A 24,953-nucleotide genomic window follows, 5' to 3' on the forward strand; every position below is an offset into this window, starting at 1 on the left:
AAAAAGCCTTGGAAAGATTGGCTCTGGAGAAGTTGATGGAGAAAAAAAAGGCTGAAAAACGCATGCGTAACATTTGACGTTTCACACACAGTAGCGAACTGAGCCGACGGGGCCAGCTGCAGCAGTACTTGTCTATCCATCGTTTACCTATTGCTAGCTAGCTAGCTGCCGTTCTTTGGAATTAAACATTAGATTGTCACTGTACTCGTGTACTCTAAAATAAATTGTCTATATATTCAACAATGGCAAAGCCTTGCAGACATTTTGACATTACCCGTCTTTTTGTTCCTGTTAGATGTCAGGTGTAACGTTAGCTAGCTAGCTAGTTAGCTTGGAACTTGCTAATGGTAACAGCATTGCCAGCCTGTAGTTTGTAGGGCTAGTAGTTTAGCGAAGATAACAAGCTTAATTTGCATCCTCTCCTCCCAGACATGGGGATAATATTTACTAAGTTGTGGAGGCTGTTTAACCATCAAGGTAAGTTTTCAAGACATCGCCAGTTGTCGAGATAGTTTCATAATTATTTCTTAAAACAAAAATAGCTTGTGCTAGCTAACTAGCATATTAGTATTAAGCATATGAGATTGCATTTATTAAGTAACAAACATACCTCAGTAGCAATGCTACTAAATGCTTTCTTATTTACTGCCAATTACAGCAACCATTGTGTAGCAGTAATAAACAAATCCCCCTCTACCATTTCTTCAGGACAAAGTAGCTAGCTAGTTAGGTTCAAGTCTTTGGTTTAGTCCATTTCACATACATTTTAGTAGTGCTTGCTATCGCGCTGGTTATCTGGTAGTTGGTGCCAGTTTAGTTACAGAGTCCATGAGGACGTGTGTTTGTTTGTCTGACATGTTTACGTGGATCTCATACAGCTTCAGTAGCTAACCGTTGATTTCCTTGAGCACCCACTATTGTAGCTGCTTCTAGTTATTCTGGAGGGGTAGATGGACCATTATACAACTAATCCCCCTGTCTTATGGATGTATAGCTGTCAATCAGTCACTTGGATGTTCTGGTCTCTCTGAAATAGGTGAAATGTACTTTCTTTAGTGCTGATGGGCCCAACAATCGTATTTGGTAATCAGATATGTGAACCACTTGTCATTTGAGACCAGCAGAGTGCTATGGAAAATTCAACCACTGTCACAGTACCTTTTAGCAAGGTTTTATGTTTGGTTTCTCTAAGGCCACAGTGTGTTACTAAACGTCTGTTCTACAACCAACAATTTAGTTGTTGGGCAAACCGAACGTTTGCCCTTATGCAAACAATTAAATGGCAACCTCTTCATCTATATATGTTGTTAATGTTAAATTATCCCAGTCAGCAAACAGTAACCATAACACATTGCAGTATTGGCTTTATGATAGTGTAACACCCTACACAATTTGTTCTGTTTTTACAAATGTGTCTATACTTATATAGATTGTCGAAAACAGACATTGCCAACATTTTATCAGCAAAACATTAAAACCTCATTAAACTGTTTAGTAGCAAGACTCTGACTGCCTGTGACTTACGTACAATACCAGTGCCATATCTGAGGTGCTTTATTTTTCAGTTCAGTGTGGCAAGACAACTGATTGGTCTGATAAGCATGTCTTTTATATTTAAGCCTATCTGGTATTCATGTGGCTCGCAATTTGAAGACTGAAGAAAACTGTCCTCAGTTAGCCTACTACTAGGTCTTAAGCCTCCAGAACAATAGGCATTCATTCACAAGGTGAAGAATAAAAGGTGGTACAGGGTGCCACCAAAACACAGTGGTGTCACTCTCATAGTGGGCGTAGCCGGTGTAATGACAACATTCTAAGGGTGCAGCCTATCATCTGAACAACCTTTGCGACTGATGTGAGACATGCACTTGACATCTTTGCTGACTCCACCGATTTTCAAGTGAAAGATGCATGCCATCTGCAATTACTGCAGAACAGAAAGTGACCTAAGTGTGGCTTTGTCTGTATTGAGTTGAGGCTGCTTAGGGCCTACTTGTTATTAAAGGAAGCTTGCCACCACACCTGTGTATGGTTTAGTAATCTAGGCAGGCTACATCCTACTTGTGTACTGTACAGTTCAGGGGTTTTCTCTTCTGTTTTTGCTTGTCTACTGTGTAGTTCAGGGTCTATTCACAGGATAATGATTAGCCTAGATGTTGGGATTTAGAAGACAGGGTTTACATTCATAGGGCTTGTTTATGTTGGGTGCCTAAGTATTTTTCTTTTCTTTGTCTCATGTTGTGCTACTGCCTAGATCTTGGTGATTGCGATTGTTGTTGATAGGTGGGCACATGGGGTTTCAGAAACATGGGGTTTCAGAAACATGGGGTTTCAGAAACAGCTGTGATAATGGAGCAGGATATGGAGGTTTGGATATGGAGGTCTGCATATCCTGGATCTTCAGAATCAACTATGCCATGCAGGAACTTGTGGGACCTTAGACTAAACACAAATTTTCTTGCTGAATGTGTACAGACAGAAGCGCACACTTAATCTTTATTTTTTGTCTCTTTTTTCATAATCTTCACCTTCCCCCTCCTCCTTTTTTATATTTTTGTCTATTTTGCCCTTTCTTTTTTATCTTATTTGTTCTCTGAATTTATTTGTACCAAATAGTCTCATTGCAGCCTACGCTTTTTCATTTCTGCTTTTTCATTCCAGACAGCATAACAACTGGTTATGCTGTCTGGTAGCAGATTGTCTGACTATAATTATTATCTAACCATAAGCAACCTTTGAGAAGACTTTATTGAGTGACTATGTTTCTCTTTCGCTCCTTCGGTGATTAGCAGAGGCAGTGCACAAGCATTGACAGCTAAGTGTATGTAGTTTTGTGTGAATGTTGGACAACTTCTAACAATCTAAAAGCTTTCTCTTTTGATGTATTTCAGAGCACAAAGTTATCATTGTGGGCCTGGACAATGCAGGGAAGACCACCATTCTCTACCAGTTGTAAGTAGACTGTACATCTAAATATAAAGAAATAACGCTAGTCACTTTGATTGTGGAATAGTACATTTGGTAAGGTTATCGCTCTTGAAGAAAAAAAAAAGTGAAAGTAGGGCTAATGGACTTCCATCCTGAACTGTGTTCCAGTTTGGGAAACTATCTCAGTTTGTGATTGCTCTTTGCTCTACAGTTCTATGAACGAGGTGGTACACACATCCCCCACAATAGGCAGCAATGTGGAGGAGATAGTTGTCAACAACACTCACTTCCTCATGTGGGACATAGGTGGACAGGAGTCACTTCGGTCCTCCTGGAACACCTACTACACCAACACAGAGGTGTGTGTGTGCACGTGGATCGGGAGGTGTGTGTGTGTGCGTGTGTGTGCATGTGGATCGGGAGGTGTGTGTGTGTGCACGTGGATCGGGGGGGAAGTGGTGGGGTAGTGCATGCGTTGTACTTTTGTAATTGTTCTTTTTTTTTGGTCTCAACCTAGTTTGTTATAGTGGTGGTGGACAGCACAGACCGAGAGAGGATCTCTGTCACCAAAGAGGAACTGTACAGAATGCTTGCTCATGAAGTGAGTCCTCTTGTTCGTCTTTCTATTATTGCAAACGAGATTTAGGGTGCTGCTTTTGCAAACACTTTCGTGTTTTGCTTTTGCACTCTTGTCTTTCACCCTAGGACCTGAAGAAGGCTGGCCTGCTGGTATTTGCCAATAAACAGGATGTGAAAGGCTGCATGTCTGTAGCAGAGATCTCCCAGAGTCTACAGCTCACCTCCGTCAAAGACCACCAGTGGCACATCCAAGCCTGCTGTGCCCTCACAGGGGAGGGGTGAGGACACTTTCAAGGCCTATATGGCTACATTTGTAAGAATGGAATGCCATGTTTATGTTAACAATGAAATGTCTGTCTTTTTGCCAATGTCTAGCTTGTGCCAGGGCCTTGAGTGGATGATGTCACGACTTCGGGTGAGATGACCACTGACCTGAACCAATGAAGTGGGTTTTTGTTTCTACTCCTCCATGACGGACGGACGGACAGGGGGCACTTGTGTGGTTGGTTGATGGATGCCCTCTGATACTGACCTGGCAAGAAAAGACCTGCCAGAAAATATTTTTGGGGGGTGTTTTTATTTATTACACAACATTTCTTCAGACTTCTCTGAACTGTGAACAAAAACAGAACCTCAAAGACTGATGTGTATTTACTTTTTTGCACGGTTCTCTTATAAAGCTACGTGAAAGTGGGCTGGGTCTGATTGGCTGGCGTGGGAAAATGAGGTCTTTAGTTGTGTGAGAAAGGGATCCTGCCCAGTGTGGCCTTGCAGTATTGCCGGACTGCTTGTGGTGATGTTTAACATCACCCCTGTGTGTACAGCCCAGTATTTACAGTAACTTTGTGCCTGCCTCAGATTCCCCAAGCGATGGTTGAAAAGAGTCAATGTAGGGGGAACACCCAACTCAGCCCCTTATTATACACAGTGAAATAAAGGGTTTTTATCTGTTTCTGGTGAATCAAATGTGTCATGAATGGCTTATTCTTATGGATGACGAAGAGGTAAGTTACACACTAATTGCACACCTTCGCATAAATATAGTTACTCTCTAACTCTCTTACTTTCTAATCCAAACGTTATTGATTGTGCCTCTGAATGTGCGTGGTTCTCCTACAGGCCTCTAGGGCGCAGTATGTTCTATGAGGACTCATGTTTGCTTCCAATTACAGAGTAGAATATGGACAAGAAGAGCGGGGAGGGAGTGGCCAGTAAAAGAGAAAAGAGGCTGGGTGGTAAGCATATCCCTCGCTCTGCGGAAGACAACGTTTCTCCCACAGCTCAGAGCAGTGACCCACTGCCATGAAGTGGCCATTTATGTTTTAGAAATATGAGTTAGCAATGTAGCACATTTTTTGTATGAAGATGAATGGATGTCTTTACATGTACTTACGTACTCCTAACAGCCCGGTATCCATGAACAAAAGAACTAAGACAATAAAATCAGTGTGTACAGTATTATGTATGCCAAATTGTTAATCCTCCTCTGTCATTGGTCTGTCAGGTTATAAATTACATATATATATAAATTATAAATTATATACAGTGCCCTCCAAAAGTATTGGAACAGTGAGGCGAATTCCTTTATTTTTGCTGTAGACTGAAAACATTTGGGCTTGACATCAAATAATGAACGTGAGACCAGAGATCAACGTTTCAGCTTTTATTTCCAGGTATTTACATCAGGATCTGATGCACAACTAAGAAAATATCACATTTTGTTTGAATCCACCCATTTGTCATGTGAGCAAAAGTATTGGAACAGATATACTTAAAACATATTTAAGTGAATAAGACTTAATATTTAGTTGCAAATCCTTTGCTTTCAATAACTGCAGCAAGTCTGTGACCCATTGACGTCACCAAACTTTTGCATTCTTCCTTTTTGATGCTTTCCCAGGCTTTCACTGCAGCCTCTTTCAGTTGTTGTTTGTTTTGTGGGGTTCCTCCCTTCAGTCTCCTCTTAAGCAGGTAAAATGCATGCTCTATAGGGTTTAAGTCTGGAGATTGACTTGGCCAGTCTAATACCTTCCATTTCTTGCCCCTGATGAACTCCTTTGTTGTTTTGGCAGTGTGTTTTGGGTCGTTATCTTGCTGCATGATGAAGGCTCTGCCAATCAGTTTGGTTGCATCTTTCCTTAAATTGGCAGACAAAATGTTTCTGTAGACTTCCGAGTTCATTTTGCTGCTGCCATCATGTGTTACATCCTCAATGAAGATTAATGAGCCCGTCCTAGAAGAAGCCATGCAAGCCCAAGCCATGACATTACCTCCACCGTGTTTCACAGATGAGCTTGTGTGTTTGGGATCATGAGCAGTTCCTTTCTTTCTCCAAACTTTAGCCTTTCCATCACTTTGGTAAAAGTTAATCTTTGTCTCATCAGTCCATAAAACTTTGTCCCAGAATTTTTGAGGTTCATCTCTGTACTTTTTGGCAAATTCCAGCCTGGCCTTCCTATTCTTCTTGCTAATGAGTGGTTTGCATCTTCTGGTGTAGCCCTTGTACTTTTGTTCATGAAGTCTTCTGCGAACAGTAGATAGTGATACCTTCACTCCTGCCATCTGGAGGTTGTTGCTGATCTCACTAACAGTTGTTTTAGGGTCTTTCTTTACAGCTCTCACAATGTTTCTGTCATCAACTGCTGATGTTTTCCTTGGTCTACCTGTTCGACGTCTGTTACTTAGTACACCAGTAGTTTTCTTCTTCTTCAGGACATTCCAAATGGTTGTACTGGCTATGGCCAATGTTTCTGCAATGGCTCTGATTGATTTTCCATCTTCTCTAAGACTCACAATTGCTTGTTTTTCACCCAAAGACAGCGCTCCGGTTTTCATGTTGTTTTCACCTCTGAATACAGTCTGCATAGACAAAACCTATCTTACCCAATCTGAACCTGAGTGTAGACATTCAGTGGTATTTATTGATTGAATAATGTATGTAATAGGACACACCTGGGCAACAAAACACACCTGTCAGTCGAATGTTCCAATACTTTTGCTCACGTGACAAATGGGTGGGTTCGAACAAAAAGGTGATATTTTCTAATTTGTGCATCAGATCCTGATGTAAATACCTGGAAATAAAAGCTGAAACGTTGATCTCTGGTTTCACATTCATCGTTTGATGTCAAGCCCAAATGTTTTCAGTCTACAGCAAAAATAAAGGAATTGGCCTCACTGTTCCAATACTTTTGGAGGGCACTGTATATATATGAAGACACTAATCCGAAGACACCATGCAGCAAGTCATAACAATGTTAAATGAGATGTATAATATTAGTAGAAGAGTAACCAGTAATCAATTGATTATAAAGACAACTACAAGAGTGATTCTCAATCGTCTACAGTGTTGAGTATTGTAGCAGTTGTGCTGTCAGCATAGGTTAATGCAAGTGGTTCTAAGTGTGTTAGATCTACAGCTAAGGATGGAGGCATCTGCTTGGGTAGTAAGTGTTCTACTTTATTTGACATGCTGCCAGTTTCTCCCTTCAGTCAAAAACTGCCTTGTGTCTCTCTGTAAGTTATCAAACTATGACATCTACAACATGGTTATAATTCAGAGGTGATGCTTCTATTAAATCAAGTGATTTAATATGCTTTGATGTGATAAACAAAATATGAGTTGATAGGGCTTACATTGTCATCCCATTATGTCAGCCATCTATTAAAGAGCAGGGACTTGGCTGCTGTGGTGTCCAGACATCTGGTTAGTAAACAACATCTATCTACAAACTCATGTCCTCATATGCCAGACACCCTGTTTAATCCTCTTACCTAAGTGTTGATGAGAACCATTTTTTTCCGAGGATTTAGGAGGAGGATCACTGAGAGCGTGATTAGCAACAGTGGAGGTATCACCATGCAGCTGCTCTGGCCCAGACTGCCATGTTCTCCTGTCTGTCGGTCAGCTTTGTTCAGTGACTAAGCATCATTTTCCATCTCTAGCTCTACTTAAGACCCAGGCAGGTATGGAAACGTTTACAGTTAGTCATTTAGCAGACGCTCTTATCCAGAGCGACTTACAGTAAGTACAGGGACATTCCCCAAGGCAAGTAGGGTGAAGTGTCTTGCCCAAGGACACAACGTCATTTGTCGCGTCCGTGAATCGAACCGGCAACCTTATGATTACTAGCCCGATTTGCCTTGGGTATCTGCATTGACCTTGCTAATGAGGACTAGATGGCATTCCGAACACCACTTACTGATGGGGGATAGGGTGTTAGCAGAGGTAGAGACTCAGCTGTGCGTGTCCATCAGAGCCCAGATTCGCTCGCTTCTCCTGGAGGGAGGGGGTGAATACCAGCAAGCGAGAGAGGTCCACGGCAGAGGAAAAGAGACACATTCCCATCATACCCCCTCCCGAGGTATTATCTAAGGTACAGTATGTATGAGTTTAAACTCGGGTTTCACAAATGCCTCCACTATTTGTTCTTATGTTTTCCAGAGAACACCTTACTCTGTCATGTACGCCCTCCACTGTACTTGGTTTCTTGAAATAGTCCATGGCTGTATTTTTATACAGGATCACTATGAATACTTCTGTATACCAATGCTGAGGCAGAACAGACAGCAACTGTGTCTATTGTAGGTTTGGTGGAGGGGATGTGCCACCATTGTTCTCTTTCATATGTTAGTTTTGAACCTTGTATCCTACTTTATTCACTCAAATGATGACAGAGAGCGAAACCTGTGAAACCAAGACGATCCTGCATTCATCGTGAAGGGGCACTCTCAACCGTAAAAGTTACTTTCACCCTTTATACATTTGTACCATCTTCTATTACATTCATTACATATGGAAATACATTCACGAAAACTCGACAAGTAAAATCCAGAACCAGACCAACATTTTCAGATCAGTAGAGAAGATCAACTGATCTGGTGTCTGATCAAATCTTTCCTTCAAAGTCTGGAGTGTGTTGGCACAAGTGATAAACCTTTTTATATATGATCCAGTCATTTCTGGATCATTTTGGGCTTTTGTTTATTTATAGTGGGTATTTATTTCAGGCCAGGTCAACTATTTTGATTCCCTTCCACCCCAGTGGTCTGTTCAGCCATTAACTTGATTCCAGACACTATTAAGCATCTGAACAGGGTCAGCTAGTAGCTGACCTCAGAGACTTTGGAAAACACAGTAACAGTGAGTCAGTGCCCTCTCCACAGTCCTGTCCTCAACCAAACAACCCATGTGGCATGTTTTTAAAACCAGTGACTACACCCATTGCCCCTGCCTAGGGGATGCTTCTAGATGTGGTTTTTCTCATGTTTTCACTCCCGTTGCCCCATCCTCATAGTTGAACCGCTGATACATTTGCTGAACAGGTGCTCTTTTTCTGCAGGGATCACTAGGTATATTTAGATTTGGAAACCTGAGAGTGTCGGCTGCTGATTGGCTGTCTGGGCCACATGATAACCGGGGTGTCGTTGCAGCTGTGAGTTGTCTCCCAGCGTTTCTCTGGAGGAAAGTTGGGGACGCTCTGGCGGCTTGGGAATCCTTTAAACTTTAAAGTAACTGGTAAGCAATCAAAAACCAAGCAACATTGTTTTCAGCAAAACCCTCTGCATGGCCTGCACTCTGCCTGGACTTGTGTCTCTCCTTCTGGTTCTGTTTGGATGCTGGAAGACCATTTATGGATGGATGAGCCTGTTGAGGCTACGCCCTCGTTAAAGGATACTTCCAGGTAGCCCAGAGCTGAAGGTCTCCAGCTCTACCAGGCCACCATTGGGATACCTATGAATCCACAACATGACTGTCCATCTTTCTATCGTCATCTTTTTCGCGTGCCTTTTGTTTAGAAAAAGCATCTTTGAATGAGATTAGTTGGGTCCTTAAAAAGGGTAGTTAGTACGCTGTCCTATATTTAACCTGCAGCCTCAGAAGGAATTGCAGTTCAGTTTGCTAAACAAAGCCAACCAATCAGGCTGTGGCATTGGCTTACATGACAAATAGCTGGAGCATCGTGGGGCAGCTGTCGCCAACCTTCAGCCAGGAGGCGCAGTGCTTGTGGTTTTTTCTTTTCTTCTTGAGGGTGGGGGGAGAGCTGCAGAGTCAGAGGCCTACAAAAAAAAGATTCCCATGCAATTTAGCCCTTTGGTTTTTCATGTCTTCTCTCTGCTCTACCTGAACTGTTAGGTGGAGTTGAGGACATTGGGGGAAGTATTTGATATTTATCTTTGATTTATCTAGGCTTGAAGCAAGTCGAAAAGTGGAATATCAATTTGGGACCCTAGTGGATGGGAAGTGAAGCTTTTGTTTTAAGGTTGCAGAAAATACCACAGGAATCTCTCTGGTATTGTTTGGATTATTTTATTGTTTTGTGTGTGATTGAGAGAGAATGTTAGACATTCTGTTTGCTAATTGAGTTGTATTGAGTGAAACGCATTCATTGACATTGGGTTAGGGTTAGTGTGTAGGTGTGGGTTCAACATGATCTGCAAGGAGAGATCTTAAAATATCTATACTAACGTCCTTTCAACCTGTGATAGAGCTAAAGAATACACTGAATTGTTAGTATATTAGCATCAGAGACATTGGTACGTTGTCCAGTATTGTAATAATTGGTCTTTTAAGTGTTTCCATTCAGCTCACTCGAAGTCCTTAACAGTGATGAATATTGTGTGTCTGTTTCATGTAGAATCTCCAAAACTGTGCCATAATGGAGGAGAGTGAAGAAATTGATGAATTCGAGGAGGAAGAGATTGTGGAGGAGGTAAGTGCATTTATGTCTTCCCTGGTGAACACTGTTTTCATTCAGTCACTCGTTGCTGGTTTGGTTCTGTGACAGTTGAGGGCAACATTTACATAAGAATCAAGGAAGAACTGGGAACTGGAAGTCGTACGAGACACTCTTCTTGACAGATAAAAGTCCTGCACAAAATGACACTTTCAATAAATACATTGTATGTGTCTTGCCAGGGAGTTCGCTTTATTTAGTACAGTGAAAGATACTTTAGGGTTTGACTCTAATTTTCTAAGGTCCTGGTGGGCTGAAGCAATCTGTTGGATTTGCAGGTTCGGTAGCAGCAAACCCTATGTATAGTTGAGTCTCTTACGATACCCTTCAAGTCAGCAGTTCAGGAGCCCAGGCATCTGTGAGTGATGCTGGATCCAGTTTCAGTGGGACACCTCCCTATGTGCCAAGTGCCTTAAAGCACTGTAAATCATATCCGTCTTTCAAAAACCTGCTACTTTCACTTACTTGAGGTTTTATAGCTACATTTGTCAGCAGGTAGCAGTCAGTGGAAATGCACTTTTACCCCTACTAACACATAGATCAACCATTAGAAATAGATCATAGGTCAGCTGGCGATGATGTAAACAATATTACAACACTGTCAATGTTAGGTGTAGGCTAGTAGTTCTGATAATGAGCCATTCCAATGTGTTCCACAATAATACAGCGCACAGTTTGTGATCATGTAATTTGCTGTAGTGTGCTTATAAGAAAGTTCCCATATCACTGTAGCAGTGATGGAAAATATGTATTGATGGCAGGGTGTTCCACGCAGAGGAATGCACCCTGTGTCATAGATAGACTGACTGTCTGGAGCCTTTGGCAGATGCCTTTCTCTATCGATTTGAGGTCATGTACCAGAAAGTAGCAACACATTTTTTCAAGGTGGATCAAACACATTTTTATAGTTCGTCAATTACACAGCTCCCAGAGTTCCAAATTATTCAGCTAAATATTACTGTAACATCTGTGTGGTTATTTTTTGACAGTCTTGTTATCTGTAGTCTATGTCAGAGTGTCCAATGGAAGAGTGAAAACAGAAGGCTAATAACTTAATCCCATATTTCCCAGTGAAATAGGATTAAAGTTAGCCTTGTATTTTTCATGTTGATATCTAATAGAGGTGCCAAATCATTACTCATCCAGCCAATGGGACAATGCTTTAAGTTAGGCCTAGACAGAGTTCCTATGAAATAATCCTATTTAGAATATTAATGAGAAATATTTTAACATACTCCTAAACACAGTGATAAATTAACAATTATTTGGCCCCCATATTACATATCAACCATCCCCAAAGAGATTTATCATCTTAATGACAAAGATATAAATCCTTCACGAGGAAGAAGAAAATAAATACTTTCAAGTTGATACAATCTGATTTCACTATCACTTTCATCTCCACTTTGGAAGACATTTTCAAACAAATACATTTTATATCAAAAGTGTAAGATGGCTTTTTTTATTTGATCTTCTGATTAAGGAGAATCTGAAAACTCTTATTTTGAAACAGCATTTGACTGTAATGTGCCTTATTCATAATGTCTTTGTAGATCATTTGTAGAGACATTGGTTCCAAACAGCACCGCTTGGCTGTACCAAACAAGACCATTGTTTTTATTATATATTTTCATGTTTATGGTCATTGAGAGAGGTATTTTTTCTTTGAACTACTGAGTTTCCTCTAAGCCCAGTAAGGGAATAAGTCAGAGCTCCAGCGATTGAGAGCTACAAATTTAGAAGTGGACATTTACGGCAGACTGGCAGGGAGACAAGTGAGAAGGGCCTCACTGTAAATCACACTCCCGTGCCCCAGCCTGTGTTAACGTCATGCTGCCAAAATGTGCTTAGGAGAGAGACGGATGCATGGAAAAAACACCTGGAAGTAGCAAGGAAAAGGGATCATTCTGCAGTAATGAATATCCCACCTTCTCTCTACTCACTTATTATATCCATTGTTTAACTTGTTTTGAGGATAGAGGTGGTGGGGGGGGGGCTACAAATGTACCCATACGATTCTCCTCTAGTCTTGAAGATCCACGTAAAGAAGCCTCTTACAGCTGTTTTTTAAAGCGTTTGAGATGTTCTTTTCTCCCAGCTCTGGTCTTAATGCAAATTTCTGACAAGTTTTGAGGGCACAGCCTCTGAGTCCATGGATAATGATCCAGGAAGTTCTAGGACTTTCTAGAAAAAAATGCTATTATTGCTCACATGACTGTGCACTATTTTGTGTGTCAGTGACTGCCAAGGTTAAGGAATGTTGTCTCATTGGAGGTCACAGGTTAAACTGTAGACTCATTTAGACGAGTTGGACGGATGTTGTATGCAGGTTATTCAGGGAGTATGTGGAGAAGTGTTCATATAGTAGTTAAAGGATGTCCCTGTAGTTGAAGCTTGAAAGGGATTTGAAACCAATGCAGAGGAGCAGGCATTAAGCTTAAAAGCTGATCTAATGCTGTTGTATTGCAACTATTTGATTAAAATGGTGACACATAGGATGTAGGACAATAGGGTCCAGCACAACACAAGAATAGAGGTGAGGTCATGTGGGTTTTAAGATGTTTTTACAGAACGGGTCAGCCGGAAGGTTCTGTCAGTCAGACTCGCTTACACACACGCGCACACACGCATTCTCTCTCTTTCTCTCTCTCTTTTTCTCTCTCTCACACACGGACACACACACGGACACACACACACACACACACACACACACACACACAGAGCTATTATAGGTTTATCTACCCCATCTGGAACAGAGGCTTAATTACTACCACTTTCACTCCATTCCCTAATGGACTCTAAAGTCAATTAGAAAATCATGTGTGAATGGGGGACTTTAATAATAGAACAAGATAATCATTCATAAATCATTTTCAATATTCAAATGTAGGCGGACACAGACGTAGGTGATGCTGGCTGTGAAGACAAATAGAGATACAGCAGGTTTAGGAGTCGGACCAGAGCTGGAGTGAAAAAATCAACCTCAATCCAATATGACTGTGATCTGTCTTCTCTTAATTGTACTGGTGAATTTGAAAACACAGAGTATATCCTATATTTGTAGTCTTTTAAGATGACTTCGTCGACTGTCAGTCACCAGACAACTAAGGTGGCCGAGGTAAAGCACTCCCTCCCAGAGGACAGTTGAGATACTACGTCCAGCAATGTCGCTGACTCTCCTCCCACTGTGCTTGCATGCAATGGGGGCTATTCCATATAGGCTCAGTAGACAGGAAAGTAAGTGTGTCCAGTCCAGAGACATGTGTGCTCATGTGCCACCATGGAACATGAATCACATCTCAATATTAAAAGTGATATTTGATTCTGCTGTTTTTCCATTGCTTCTGGAACATAGTCTCAGCTGTCCCCTTGTGCACAGCATACAAATGTAATAGCCCTCATCACGAGCGAGTCCTGCTTATAGATGACGCATGCGGCCTACTCTGCATGCGACAGTGTTTTTTGACCTCCCTCTTGTCCCTGTGTTCGTCCCACAGTCTGTCCTTATTCCCTTCAGTCCCCCTCTCACAACGTCCCCTGTAACACATCCACTTTACCAACCCTCTGTTCTGGCCCTACTGTGCCTACCCTAGCCATGTCCATTACACCCTGTAGAACTCCATGTATATGACTATACATAACTACATGTAGGGCTTTAAACATTCCCAAAAGTGTCTTTTGATGTCATGGTCAAATAACAAAATAAAATACTAGCGATAATAGATCTTTTTGATTAGCCGATTGACTTATCAGGTAAGTCAACGCTGAAAATATCCTTTTGTTGCCATTAGATGTAGTGCCAGACTTGATGTACCGGTAGCTTGTGTTTCCCGCCTGTCTCTCGTGTGCCTGACGCAGTAGCATATTTTCTTGTCTTGTCTGTGTTATACTGTGTAGCTGGTCTCTCCTTTGGCAGAATTCTTGTTTTTTTCACTGGGTTAGGGCCCTGAGAGGAGCACTGGCCCATTGCGTCAAACAAAGCACTGACTGTTCCTTCTGCTTCCCCAGGCTGGTGTTCTTGCTACCAGAAAAATCAGGAAGAAGGTCAAGGTGGACACCTCAAAGTTCATGACCCCTTACCTAGCCCACAGCCAGAAGATGCTGGACCAGTACAGTCATGTAAGCAGAAGCAAGTTCTCTTTCAGCAGTCACGTCAATACTTTCGGGAAGTTTTTAACATCAAGACTATCTTTTCATCTCCCCCCCCCCCCCCCCCCCATCACACCAGCTTATTTGACACAATCCAGTTAGTCTGTCTGAAAAAAAAGTCCACGATGTGAAGGTAGAGAGTGTGACTAAAATGTGATGGCCTCACTGTCGCCCTCCCCTGATCCTGTTCCCCTTACCAGAACAAGTACCGTCTGGAATATGATAAGGCCAAGGGGCAGCCCTATGCCATCAGCGCTGACACCCCTGAGATGATCAGGATCAAGAAGGCCCAGGAGCAGCTCAGCGAGGTACTGCACAGCGGGGGCGTCTGTCCGGGCCCTTAAATGGGATTCCCGACGCTGGCCACCATGATGAGTCCATCCTATCGTCGATCATGATACACTACTCACGACGTGTTGTCGTCCTCCAGGTGAAGTACCGCATGGAGGGCAACAAGACCAGGACTACCAGCTTGTACGACGGCGAGGCCAGAGAGATCGCCCACGTCAAACATGTCTCTGAGCTCATCAGCAAGGTAACTTATTAAGACATTCACGTGTTAGATTTGAGCATTTATTGATAACCATGGGCATGGAAAAAGGGTTTGACTTTGGCAGAGTGGATGTATCTTGGGGAAGCACTCCCTGCCTCTAGCATTAGTGAGCAACATACATAGAATATGAGGCAAGTAGAGAAAGAATCCCCCCTGATGGATAGTACATACAGACAACACGGGGGAGATGGTGGAGGGTGGCAGCAGCACAATAATACAACAACCGGGAGTGAGTGTGTGCATATCCGTGCGGCCTCATAATGCGGCCTTACCGGACGTAGGCCAATGGGCTTGAAGCAGGCTAACACAGGTGTAGTTAATGAGTGTATTGAGGCGCGCTGTCCGAGTGCCATGCCTCTGAACTAGGCGTCGCTCATGAAATATACAAGTTTCTACACTGTGAATATAAACAAGGAGGACAAAATGCATATGATGAATGTGTATACTCCAGGTACTGTACAGGCAGAAATGGGATGAGACCAAGGACAGATTCTTCTTACCCCCTGATGCTCCTGAGCTGGTCCTGGCTGTGAAGAATGCTGCTAACTACAGCAAGGTAATTCACTGGTTTCAGACCTAGCCTTGTACCAAGTCTTGGTGAAACTGTATACAAGTCTATAATATTGTCTTTTTTGAATCTATACTCTTTTAATTGTTCTGATTGATCTTATTGATCCTCCTTGGTGTCTGTCCCTTGCGGTTAGAAACTGTACACAGAGTCCTGGGATGAAGACAAGACCATGTTCTTCCCCTACAGTGACAGCCCTGAGCTCCGCAGGGTGGCCAAGGCCCAGGAGGTCCTCAGTGACGTAAGTGGCTCCATATGTCCTGGTGCACAAATCCTGAATGGTAGACACAGTAGTGATGTCTTATTCAGATATCATTCCCTCTATACTTATCCAATTTGGGTGAATATTACCCTACCCAATCTTGATTTACGCACAGGAAATGTCAAAATTACTTTTAACGTGTTTCATCTATTAGCAAAATATGGGTCAGCATTCCTCATTCCTCGTTCTCTTATTTTCAGTTTTTAGAGCTTTTCAGGTATTCTGTGTAATCTGGTTAACTTGCTTAGCCAAGTGACAAAACATCAAGCAATGTAGCTGTGCCCTTCAAGGTCAGGTGTTGTTCTTCATCTTTTCTTGCTGCTTACAGATCCACTACAAGAAAGGTCATAATGAACGTAAGGCCAAGTACACCTCCCTGGCTGTTTCCCAAGATATGGAGCTGGCCAAGAAAGTGTTCACCCAGCGCAGTGATGTAAGTCATTCAGCAGGTTCACATCCTTTGTCATACATGCACGGACACACAAACATGTACACAGCAAACTGGTTTGAAGGTCATTTCAGCCACAAGCCGTTGGCATACAGAGAAATATAAATACACACAAAACGCACCCACCCAACAAAAACTGTCCTGTCACTCGTCCATCAGTGGCATCAGGCTGGTTTAGTGGCTGTCCTACACCCTGTGCTGCTCCCTGCACTGCCCTCCCTGGGAGGGAGGCTGCTGGGGAGAAGCAGCCACCTGCTCCCTGGTGTCAGGGAAAGGCAGCAGTATTTTTGGTAGTGAGAAGCACAGGGAGTTGGTAAAGAAAAACCATCCCCCAGCCCCTTAATGGCACACACTCTTGGAACGTCCGCATATTTGTGCTTCACTGTGCAAGAACGTACTTCCGAATGATTCCAGACGAAGTGGAACACATTGGCGCTGTATATGTTGCTCATTGTTCATTGGACATCCCGTTTTATTTCATTTCTCAGCTGAAGTACCACGAGGACTATAACAAGAACGTGAAGGGCCAGTGGTGCGAGACCCCCTACTTTGAAGTGGCCACTGCCAGGATGGCCATGGACAACTTCAGCAGTGTAAGTGGACGCTGCTCTATTTCACAACGTTCTTATAGTCGGTATAGGTATATCGGAGTAGTTACGATACTTATATATACGATACTTTATACCAAAATCTCTTCATTTATTTTTTTTTTTTTTCGTGTCCACATTTATGGGTTGTGATTTTCCCCATTTCAGAAAAAGTACACCGCTGCATATGAGGATAGTAAAGACCAACTCTATTTCATGCAAACGGACACGCCAGAGTACGGCACACGCAAGAAGGCTGGCAAAGCGGCAAGCTCGGTGAGTCGGACGGCCCCATTATATAAAGACGCACCCAACTTCAAAAACACAAACATGAGACCTGAGTATATTTTTATAGATCCCACCTCATGCGGACAGGACACTAGTTAACCTTCGCCTCAGAACAGAGTGTGAGTCATCCGTGTGACTCCACCATCACAAACACCCCTCACATGGGGTGGAAGCTCACACAAACGCATCAGAGAACATCTAGAAAAGAACTCTGTCATCTTCACCTGAGTCAGACCTCCAGCGTGACGAGCACTCCGCATGCGTGGATTGACCAGATGGGTCTCCTTTTTAATGCATGAAAGCACATTGTGAGGACACAGATAAAAACGATGTTGTATCCCTTTGTCCCCCTTAGGTACAATACAAGAAGGACTATGAGAAGACGAAGGACCAGGCTGCTTACAACGTTCTACCTGCGACGGATAACCCCCTGCTCAGGCAGCTGAGATATGCTGGCACCATCCTCAGTGATGTAGGTGTCTGATGGGCGTGGGGGCACCAGACCACTGGTCTGGCAGCATTTAGCTACAGCCACGTGGCTCTGACACATATTGTTACATTGCCTGAGAGTAAGATTATGACTGAGTGATAGCTCATCTTCTAGGTGGTTATCCTATTAGAGGTGTTAATTAATCGAATTTGGACCACTTAGCCTTAGTGGGATAAGTATCCCACTGGTATTTTGTGGTGTAACCCACTGAAGGTGTAAAATGGCCTCAGGTGACAACTATAAGTCACTCTTAATTACAATTATTAGCTATCAGACGGCAAGCCAAAAAACAATTTGTATTTATAGTGTCGGATTTACAAGCTATTGCCTATTTAACACAATTATTTCACTTTTTTGGGATTATCGTTTTAAAATCTTTGTCGCTAATTAACTTCCTGTCTGTCTACTTCTGCAGAAAGTGTATAAGGCCAGCTATGAGAAATCAAGGGGATCTAGCATAAACTACTGTGATACGCCCAAATTCAAAATGGACTCAGTGATTCAGAAGTTCAGTGATGTGAGTATACACCCTTCACTTCTGTCAGGCAAATATTTATAAATATTGAACTACATAAAGTTAGTACCATGTTATAACATTATTGCCTATTGTTATTCTCATTATCTTGTTTCTTTCCCCGCACAGGCAAATTATAGAGAGAAGTACGAAAATGAAGTGAAAGGCCACTATATTGGCAGCTATGAGGACATTTATATGCTACACTGTCAGAAAATGGAGGAGATAAAGAGCGAAGTAAGACAGTTTGAATGTCTGTTCCACTACAGTTAACAAACCAATATTTCACAGTTTGGTTCTCAGTTGAATACACAGTTTTTTTATGTTTTATCCTTCAGACAAATTACAAAGCAGATTACGAAGACATGAAGACTAGATGTTTCTACCCCCAAACAATGACGCCTGAATACGAAGTCACTAAGAAGCTTCAACAGTGTAAAGATGTAAGTCTGTTTCTGAACCTCAGACAACAGTCAGTTTCACAATATGCATGAGTCACTCTCTCCAAATCTCTGAAGCCTCCTGTAAGTCAACAGTCCTCATGTAGTCATGGAAATGGGATGCTCTATCTGAGTGATGTCCTTGAACTCTTGGAGGGTTTATGTTGTCTGTTTTACAGAAAGTATACCGGCAACATCCGGACCAAGTGAAATTCACGCAAGTGACGGATTCGCCAGTTCAACTCCAAGCTGCCATCAATGCCATACAGCTAAGTGATGTATGAATCTGATCAATTATCTGTTTACCTACCAAATTTGTTGTAATGTGTATCATGAAAGGGTATTCAACCAAGTTCAGTTATTAGGTCGTATGTAGGTGTTGTATGTAATGTACCATAGAGAAGAATAACAAAAACAAAAATAGTCAGTTGTTTCCATGACAAAGGCTTCTATATGGAGACACGATAGTCCCCTGAAAATGTGCTCATTCATCCACATAGCCCAGCTGTCTTCCTGTGGACACCATGGAAACCAGAGCCATCTCTCTGCAGTATAAATAGCAACATGCGTTCAGTCTGCCCAAAATAAACCTACTCTGAGGTGACTGGGGGAGGACAGTTATGAGAGACAACTCTGACATGGGGAGTCTGTTCAGTCAGACAATACTGGCCTCTAGTGGTAGTAAATACTGCACCTTTAGATGGGCGTTTAGATGACTAAATACTAGGGTGACCAGACGTCCTCTTTTACCCGGACATGTCCTCTTTTCGAGACCAAAAAAATGCGTCCAGCAGGGATTCCAAAAACGTCCGGGATTTTGTCTTGTCGGATAAATACGTACCGGAAGGTTAAAGGCACTCACTGAGTAGTATACTTAGTCAATCTTCTAGTTGCTTGTTATCACAATAAAGTATGGTATAGCTTAGAGGGACATTGACTGAAATAAGGGACGTTGACTGAAATAAGACCACAAGGTGAGAGAGGAAGACTGCAATGTGGGGGGACAGACAAGAAGCCAAATAAGGAGGAACAACATGTTTATCAATTTCTTCCTAACCCTTTCTTGCTTTCCAGCTGAACTACCATGCAAAGTATGAAAAGGATAAGTTCAAGTGTTCCCTACCTGTGGACTACCCCTTCTTCATCCAGTCCAGAGTCAACGCTTATAACCTTAGTGACGTGAGTACATGTTTTTTGTGTTTTTCGTAGATATTTGTGTTGGAGACGCTCTTTGATGACATGTAGTAATTGTAGATTTGGATTAAGATAGGGTTGAGTATATCACTGGATATAGCACCTTCCTGTGTTTTTTGTATTCACTGTTTTCTATCTCCACACAGAATTGTTACAAGTATGACTGGGAGAAGAATAAAGCCAAGCAGTTTGAGGTCAAAGGAGACACCATCTCAATCCTGGCTGCCCGTGCACATACAAACATTGCCAGCGATGTAAGTTCTTGTGCCACATTTGGAATCTCAACTCTCTAAATGTCCACGCACAGAAACATCTCAGACGAGGGAGATGCTCTTGGTTATTATGTGTCCGTCGACCGGAGCTTTTCAAACTCTCATTGCTTTTCTCAGGTGAAGTACAAGAAGGAATATGAGAAGAACAAGGGTCATATGGTGGGAGCCCTCAGCATCAACGACGACCCCAAGATCCTGCACTCTGTCCACGTGGCCAAAATTCAGAGTGATGTAAGACTAAGAACTGATATTTATAGTTATTTCTGGTCGCTTACAAATCAGTGTGGAATTCTGTCATAGTCTCATTGTGATATTTGCACAGTCCAATTCTTAAAAAAATAAGCAAATAAAATGGCTTATTTGAACGAATAATACAATGTGTTTGGTGTCCTGACAAGCTTTTTAAATGCCATCCTGTTAGAGGGAGTATAAGAAGAACTATGAGAAGATCAAGACCAAGTTCCACACCACCCTGGACATGATGTCCCTCACCCTGGCTAAGAAATCCCAGGCTATAGCTAGCATGACCGGCTATAGGCGCATCCAAAGCCACTACATGCTGCCTTATGACAGCTTAGCTCTGGACCTGGCCAAGAAAGTCAACATCCAGCAGAGTGACGTAAGGCATAGCTTTCTACCAATCACAGGCTATCACAACATATTGTCCTATTGCTTTGATGTTTGCACCAAGTTCAGTTATTCTGATTGCATTTAGAGACAATTTGCTGTATGTATAAACAGGGTTATAAATGACATGCACCCACTTCTTTCTTTAACTTTCTGTCTTCCAGAATGAATACCATTCAGACTACAACAACTTCACCAAGGGAACTCCGTGGGTACCCTATGGCTCCATAGATGTAGAAAAGGCCAAGAAAGCCGGTGAAATCCTCAATGAGGTACGACGGCATGATTCCTCGCCCCTTTTGTCTCGTCATGTTTCCTGATGCAAGCAGGTCATTTCCTCCCCGTCAGCAGATCTCACAGAGTAAATGACAAATACAATATTTTCCTTTTTATGTCCATGTCTACAGAAAAAGTACAGGCAACACCCTGACACCATCCCCTTTACGTCAATTGACGACCATCCAGTGATGATGCAGGCCAAAGTCAACCAGATGATGAGGAGTGATGTGAGTATAGCAATCAACTGAATTGTATCCCCTGTACGACATGGTTAAGATACCGTATCGTATTTCTCACCGTATACTTTAGTATTTGTGGCTAAGTATACTTATTTGATTCTAATGCTGTTACCTTTCTTTTGCAGTTGCACTACAAGAAAGGTTTGGAGCAGACCCACCAGAAGTACTCTCTGCCCCATGATCTCCCAGAGTTCATCCAGGCCAAGTGCAATGCCTACAACATCAGCAAGGTGCGGGAGGTTGAGACTGGGCTTTTCTTTGTCGACTCTAACAGTCGGGCGTCTCAGTGACATTTCTAATATGTCACTTTCCTGGGTCATTTTAGAGCTGCTACAAGGTGGCGTGGGAGGAAACTATTGCAAAGGGGTATGACCTGAAGAATGACGCCATTTCCATCATTGCTGCTAAGAAAGCAAGACATGCAGTCAGTGACGTAAGTACATTATGACAGATTTGGGATTTCCATGTACATGTTATTCAACTGAACCCTGTGCAGTACTGTGTATATACAATTTACATTTGCAGATGTAACAAGGATCAATGTTTTTTCTTCTTTTTATATATAAAAATGTGGTGCCATTTAGGTTCAGTACAAGAAAGCCTATGAGAAGAACAGAGGCCACCATGTTGGCTGCCGTAATGTTAAGGACGACCCCTTGCTGGTGCACTACATGGCGGTTGCTAAGATGCAGAGTGAGAGAAACTACACAAAGGATTACCACAAGATCAAGCTAAAGTACCACTCTCCAGTAGATATGATGAGTCTCGCCCATGCCAAGCACGCCTCTGCTGTGCAAACCTACGCTGGCTACAAGACGATCCACCATCGCTACTCCCTGATGCCTGACGCCATGAACCTGGCGCTGGCTCGCACCATGAATGTCAACGCCAGTGACGTAAGTCCTCTTTGCGAAGCCGCTTGGTGTTGAGGGTTCCTGCAATACCTCGCTGTTTAATTTCCCCCTTATTTGTCTCTATGTTAGAAAGAAAATTACAGTTGTGATTTGTTATTTTAATGTTTTCATAAATATGAATCTGACAACTACATAGAAGAGGTTCAGTTGTGCAGCTTTTTCACTGTTCCTCCTAATTCTTCCTAACCTAATTCCCTAGCAGGAAGGAACATGTCCCATATGCCCCTAGGTTAAAATGATTTGGTGGATCTTTAGTTTCCTGTGGCATTACATTAATTTCTCACAAATGACTTTACTCTCCACAAACTGTGAAGTGCAACTACAAGTCGGATTACCAGAGTTACGTGAAAGGAACGGGCTGGATTCCCATCGGCTCCTTGGAGGTGGAGAGGGCCAAGGCCGCTGGCTCTGCCCTGGATGAGCATAAGTACCGGCAGCATCCTGACTCCTTCAAGTTTACCAGCCTCTCAGACTCCATGAACATGGAGCTTGCCAAGACAAACGCCAAGATCATGAGTGCTGTGAGTACTACAGAACAACAGTCCTATGTAAGGTGGCTGAGGAGCTTAGAGATCAGTTGTCTTGACACCATTTTGTTCATCAGGAAAACACAAAATAAAATGTGCTGTCAATATTAAAAAAACGTATGACATATCTGACTGCTAAATTGATTTTGTTTTGCTAAGTATTATGTTTTTTGTATTTGTTTCCAGAAGGACTACAAAGCAAGCGGAGAGAAGTTTATGCACACCTACCATCTCCCTGCAGATGCACCACAGCTGATGCAAGCCAAATACAATGCTGTCAACATTAGCCAGGTGGGCATCAGCTACTGTCAACCAGCTAGTGTATGTGTATTCCCTGATGGATGACTTTACATGTCATAACTTGTAATGTTTATTTTTCAGAATTATTACACCCATGCTCACCGTCAAGACCTGCTTAAGGGGCACCATGTGAAAGAGGATGCCATTTCCGTCCTCGCTGCCAGAGCCTCAACGAACATTGCTAGTGATGTAGGTTGTTTATCTGTGGGGATACTACAAGGATTTTGTCACATTTGATATGATTCACATTATCATGTATCACTTTGTATCCTAAACAGTACAAGTACAAGCTGGCACACGAGAAGGCCAGGGGCCACCATGTTGGCTGCCGTAATGTTCAGGACGACCCCTTGCTGGTGCACTACATGGCGGTTGCTAAGATGCAGAGTGAGAGAAACTACACAAAGGATTACCACAAGTCCAAGCTGAAGTACCACTCTCCAGTAGATATGATGAGCCTCACCCATGCCAAGCAGGCCTCTGCTGCACAAACCTTCACTGGCTACAGGAAGATTCAACATAACTACACACTGCTTCCTGACGCCATGAACCTTGGTCTGGCTCGTACCATGATGGAGATTCAGAGTGATGTAAGTTTTGTATCCTCATTTCGTGTGTGGGAAGAACACTGAGTCTCTGACATGTCAGATACTGATGCCCTGTGCTTTTGCTCTGCTTTCTTTGCCTCAGAATGCCTACAAGTCAGACTACATGAATGTGTACAGGGGTTCAGGCTGGGTCCCCATTGGTTCCATTGGGGTCGAACTGGCTAAAACGGCTAAGGCTGCTCTGGATGAACATGGCTACCGCCAGCACCCCAGCACCTTCAAATTCAAAAGTCTGACCGACTCCATGAACATGGCCCTGGCCATCAGTAACACCAAGCAACTCAACGATGTGAGAACTTTGTTTTAAGAATGTAATGATTATAGGATGACACCTAAAATGTTATTTGAATAAGAATCAAAAGGTTTATAGCTTTACATTTGTAGCAGTTTTATATGACACATAGACACTTCCATTTCTTGATAGCCATAATTGTCTCATATTTATGAAAGAATACTGGAAGTTCAATTTTTTATGATGTAAATTCTCCTAATATTTGGGGAAATGGACTTGATGCTGTTTCTATCTTTCCCCCCCAGCCTGCATATAGAGCTTCTGGCGAGAAATTCAAGCACACGTACAACCTGCCAGCAGACAGCCCTGAGTTCATTCAGGCCAAGTTCAATGCTCAGACCATGAGCGAGGTCAGAATCCAGAACCTGTTGATGTCATGAAAGCTCCGTGTCGCTCACTTATTGACTCGCTTGTTCGCGATCAACGAGTTGTAAATGGAAGCGTTCACACAGGCAGATGGACTTCTAGGGCCATTTCTGTGACGCAATGTGAATATTTTGTTTCAAATTTCTGAGCCGAAATTGAACACAGTATGCTATAAATATTGGATGTTTTTTTTTATAGTCTCACTACAAGCACCAGTGGGTGCAGGATATTTCCAAGGGATACGACATGAGGGTGGATGCCATCTCCGTTATCGCTGCAAAACATGGCAGGCATATTGCCAGTGACGTAAGTACATATTAAACAACGAGTAGTGATCACAAGGTAAAACAATGTAGTAAAATACATTTACACTAAATTGAATAGAAATGAATTATTTAAATATACCATGTTTTGACTCGATTCAGTTCCAGTACAAGAAAGACTTTCAGAAGGCCAAGGGCCACCATGTTGGCTTCCGTAATGTTAAGGACGACCCCTTGCTGGTGCACTACATGGCGGTTGCTAAAATGCAGAGTGAGAGAAACTACACAAAGGATTACCACAAGTCCAAGCTGAAGTACCACTCTCCAGTAGATATGATGAGCCTCACCCATGCCAAGCAGGCCTCTGCTGCACAAACCTTCGCTGGCTACAGGAAGATTCAACATCATTACTCTCTCCTGCCCGATGCCATGAACCTGGTTCTGGCTCGAGGCATGAACTCCATCGCCAGTGATGTGAGTTATTAAATGAGCCAACCTATTCCATGTCAATGAAAGCTTTGTTATAATG

The 24,953-nt window shown here is 42.6% G+C and overlaps 2 protein-coding genes across 20 annotated transcripts in view; both read left to right on the forward strand.

Moving 5' to 3' along the window:
* Positions 1–75: 75 nt before the first annotated feature.
* Positions 76–4,935, forward strand: arl5a (ADP-ribosylation factor-like 5A). Its single transcript, XM_047046813.1, has 6 exons — positions 76–477; positions 2,892–2,952; positions 3,140–3,287; positions 3,446–3,529; positions 3,634–3,785; positions 3,883–4,935. The coding sequence occupies exons 1-6, from the start codon at positions 432–434 to the stop codon at positions 3,929–3,931; spliced, it is 540 nt and encodes a 179-aa protein (XP_046902769.1). The 5' UTR covers positions 76–431; the 3' UTR covers positions 3,932–4,935.
* A 3,996-nt stretch (positions 4,936–8,931) lies between these two features.
* Positions 8,932–24,953, forward strand: part of neb (nebulin) — a 56,017-nt gene continuing 39,995 nt past the window's right edge. For all 19 annotated transcript variants that reach the window (XM_047047153.1, XM_047047150.1, XM_047047156.1 and 16 more), the window contains exons 1-33: positions 8,932–9,025; positions 10,146–10,220; positions 13,309–13,362; positions 14,253–14,363; positions 14,594–14,701; positions 14,824–14,928; positions 15,398–15,502; positions 15,651–15,755; positions 16,105–16,209; positions 16,713–16,817; positions 16,980–17,087; positions 17,455–17,571; positions 18,005–18,106; positions 18,233–18,340; positions 18,442–18,546; positions 18,723–18,821; positions 19,618–19,722; positions 19,884–19,991; positions 20,127–20,240; positions 20,431–20,628; positions 20,801–20,908; positions 21,044–21,142; positions 21,280–21,384; positions 21,480–21,587; positions 21,739–22,050; positions 22,383–22,589; positions 22,782–22,886; positions 22,977–23,084; positions 23,174–23,485; positions 23,586–23,792; positions 24,041–24,145; positions 24,360–24,467; positions 24,587–24,898. In XM_047047153.1, coding sequence (XP_046903109.1) covers positions 10,167–10,220; positions 13,309–13,362; positions 14,253–14,363; positions 14,594–14,701; positions 14,824–14,928; positions 15,398–15,502; positions 15,651–15,755; positions 16,105–16,209; positions 16,713–16,817; positions 16,980–17,087; positions 17,455–17,571; positions 18,005–18,106; positions 18,233–18,340; positions 18,442–18,546; positions 18,723–18,821; positions 19,618–19,722; positions 19,884–19,991; positions 20,127–20,240; positions 20,431–20,628; positions 20,801–20,908; positions 21,044–21,142; positions 21,280–21,384; positions 21,480–21,587; positions 21,739–22,050; positions 22,383–22,589; positions 22,782–22,886; positions 22,977–23,084; positions 23,174–23,485; positions 23,586–23,792; positions 24,041–24,145; positions 24,360–24,467; positions 24,587–24,898 — 4,212 coding nt within the window. In that variant the 5' untranslated portion in view covers positions 8,932–9,025; positions 10,146–10,166. The remainder of the gene's footprint in view (positions 9,026–10,145; positions 10,221–13,308; positions 13,363–14,252; positions 14,364–14,593; positions 14,702–14,823; positions 14,929–15,397; positions 15,503–15,650; positions 15,756–16,104; positions 16,210–16,712; positions 16,818–16,979; positions 17,088–17,454; positions 17,572–18,004; positions 18,107–18,232; positions 18,341–18,441; positions 18,547–18,722; positions 18,822–19,617; positions 19,723–19,883; positions 19,992–20,126; positions 20,241–20,430; positions 20,629–20,800; positions 20,909–21,043; positions 21,143–21,279; positions 21,385–21,479; positions 21,588–21,738; positions 22,051–22,382; positions 22,590–22,781; positions 22,887–22,976; positions 23,085–23,173; positions 23,486–23,585; positions 23,793–24,040; positions 24,146–24,359; positions 24,468–24,586; positions 24,899–24,953) is intronic.

This window comes from Hypomesus transpacificus, chromosome 23 (assembly GCF_021917145.1).
Source record: "Hypomesus transpacificus isolate Combined female chromosome 23, fHypTra1, whole genome shotgun sequence".
NCBI classification, from domain to species: domain Eukaryota; kingdom Metazoa; phylum Chordata; class Actinopteri; order Osmeriformes; family Osmeridae; genus Hypomesus; species Hypomesus transpacificus.

Coding starts and splice junctions, on each gene's coding strand:
- arl5a (XM_047046813.1), top strand. CDS start 432: ATGGGGATAATATTTACTAAGTTGTGGAGGCTGTTTAACCATCAAG. Junction 478..2,891: donor GAGGCTGTTTAACCATCAAG/GTAAGTTTTCAA, acceptor GATGTATTTCAG/AGCACAAAGTTATCATTGTG. Junction 2,953..3,139: donor ACCACCATTCTCTACCAGTT/GTAAGTAGACTG, acceptor TTTGCTCTACAG/TTCTATGAACGAGGTGGTAC.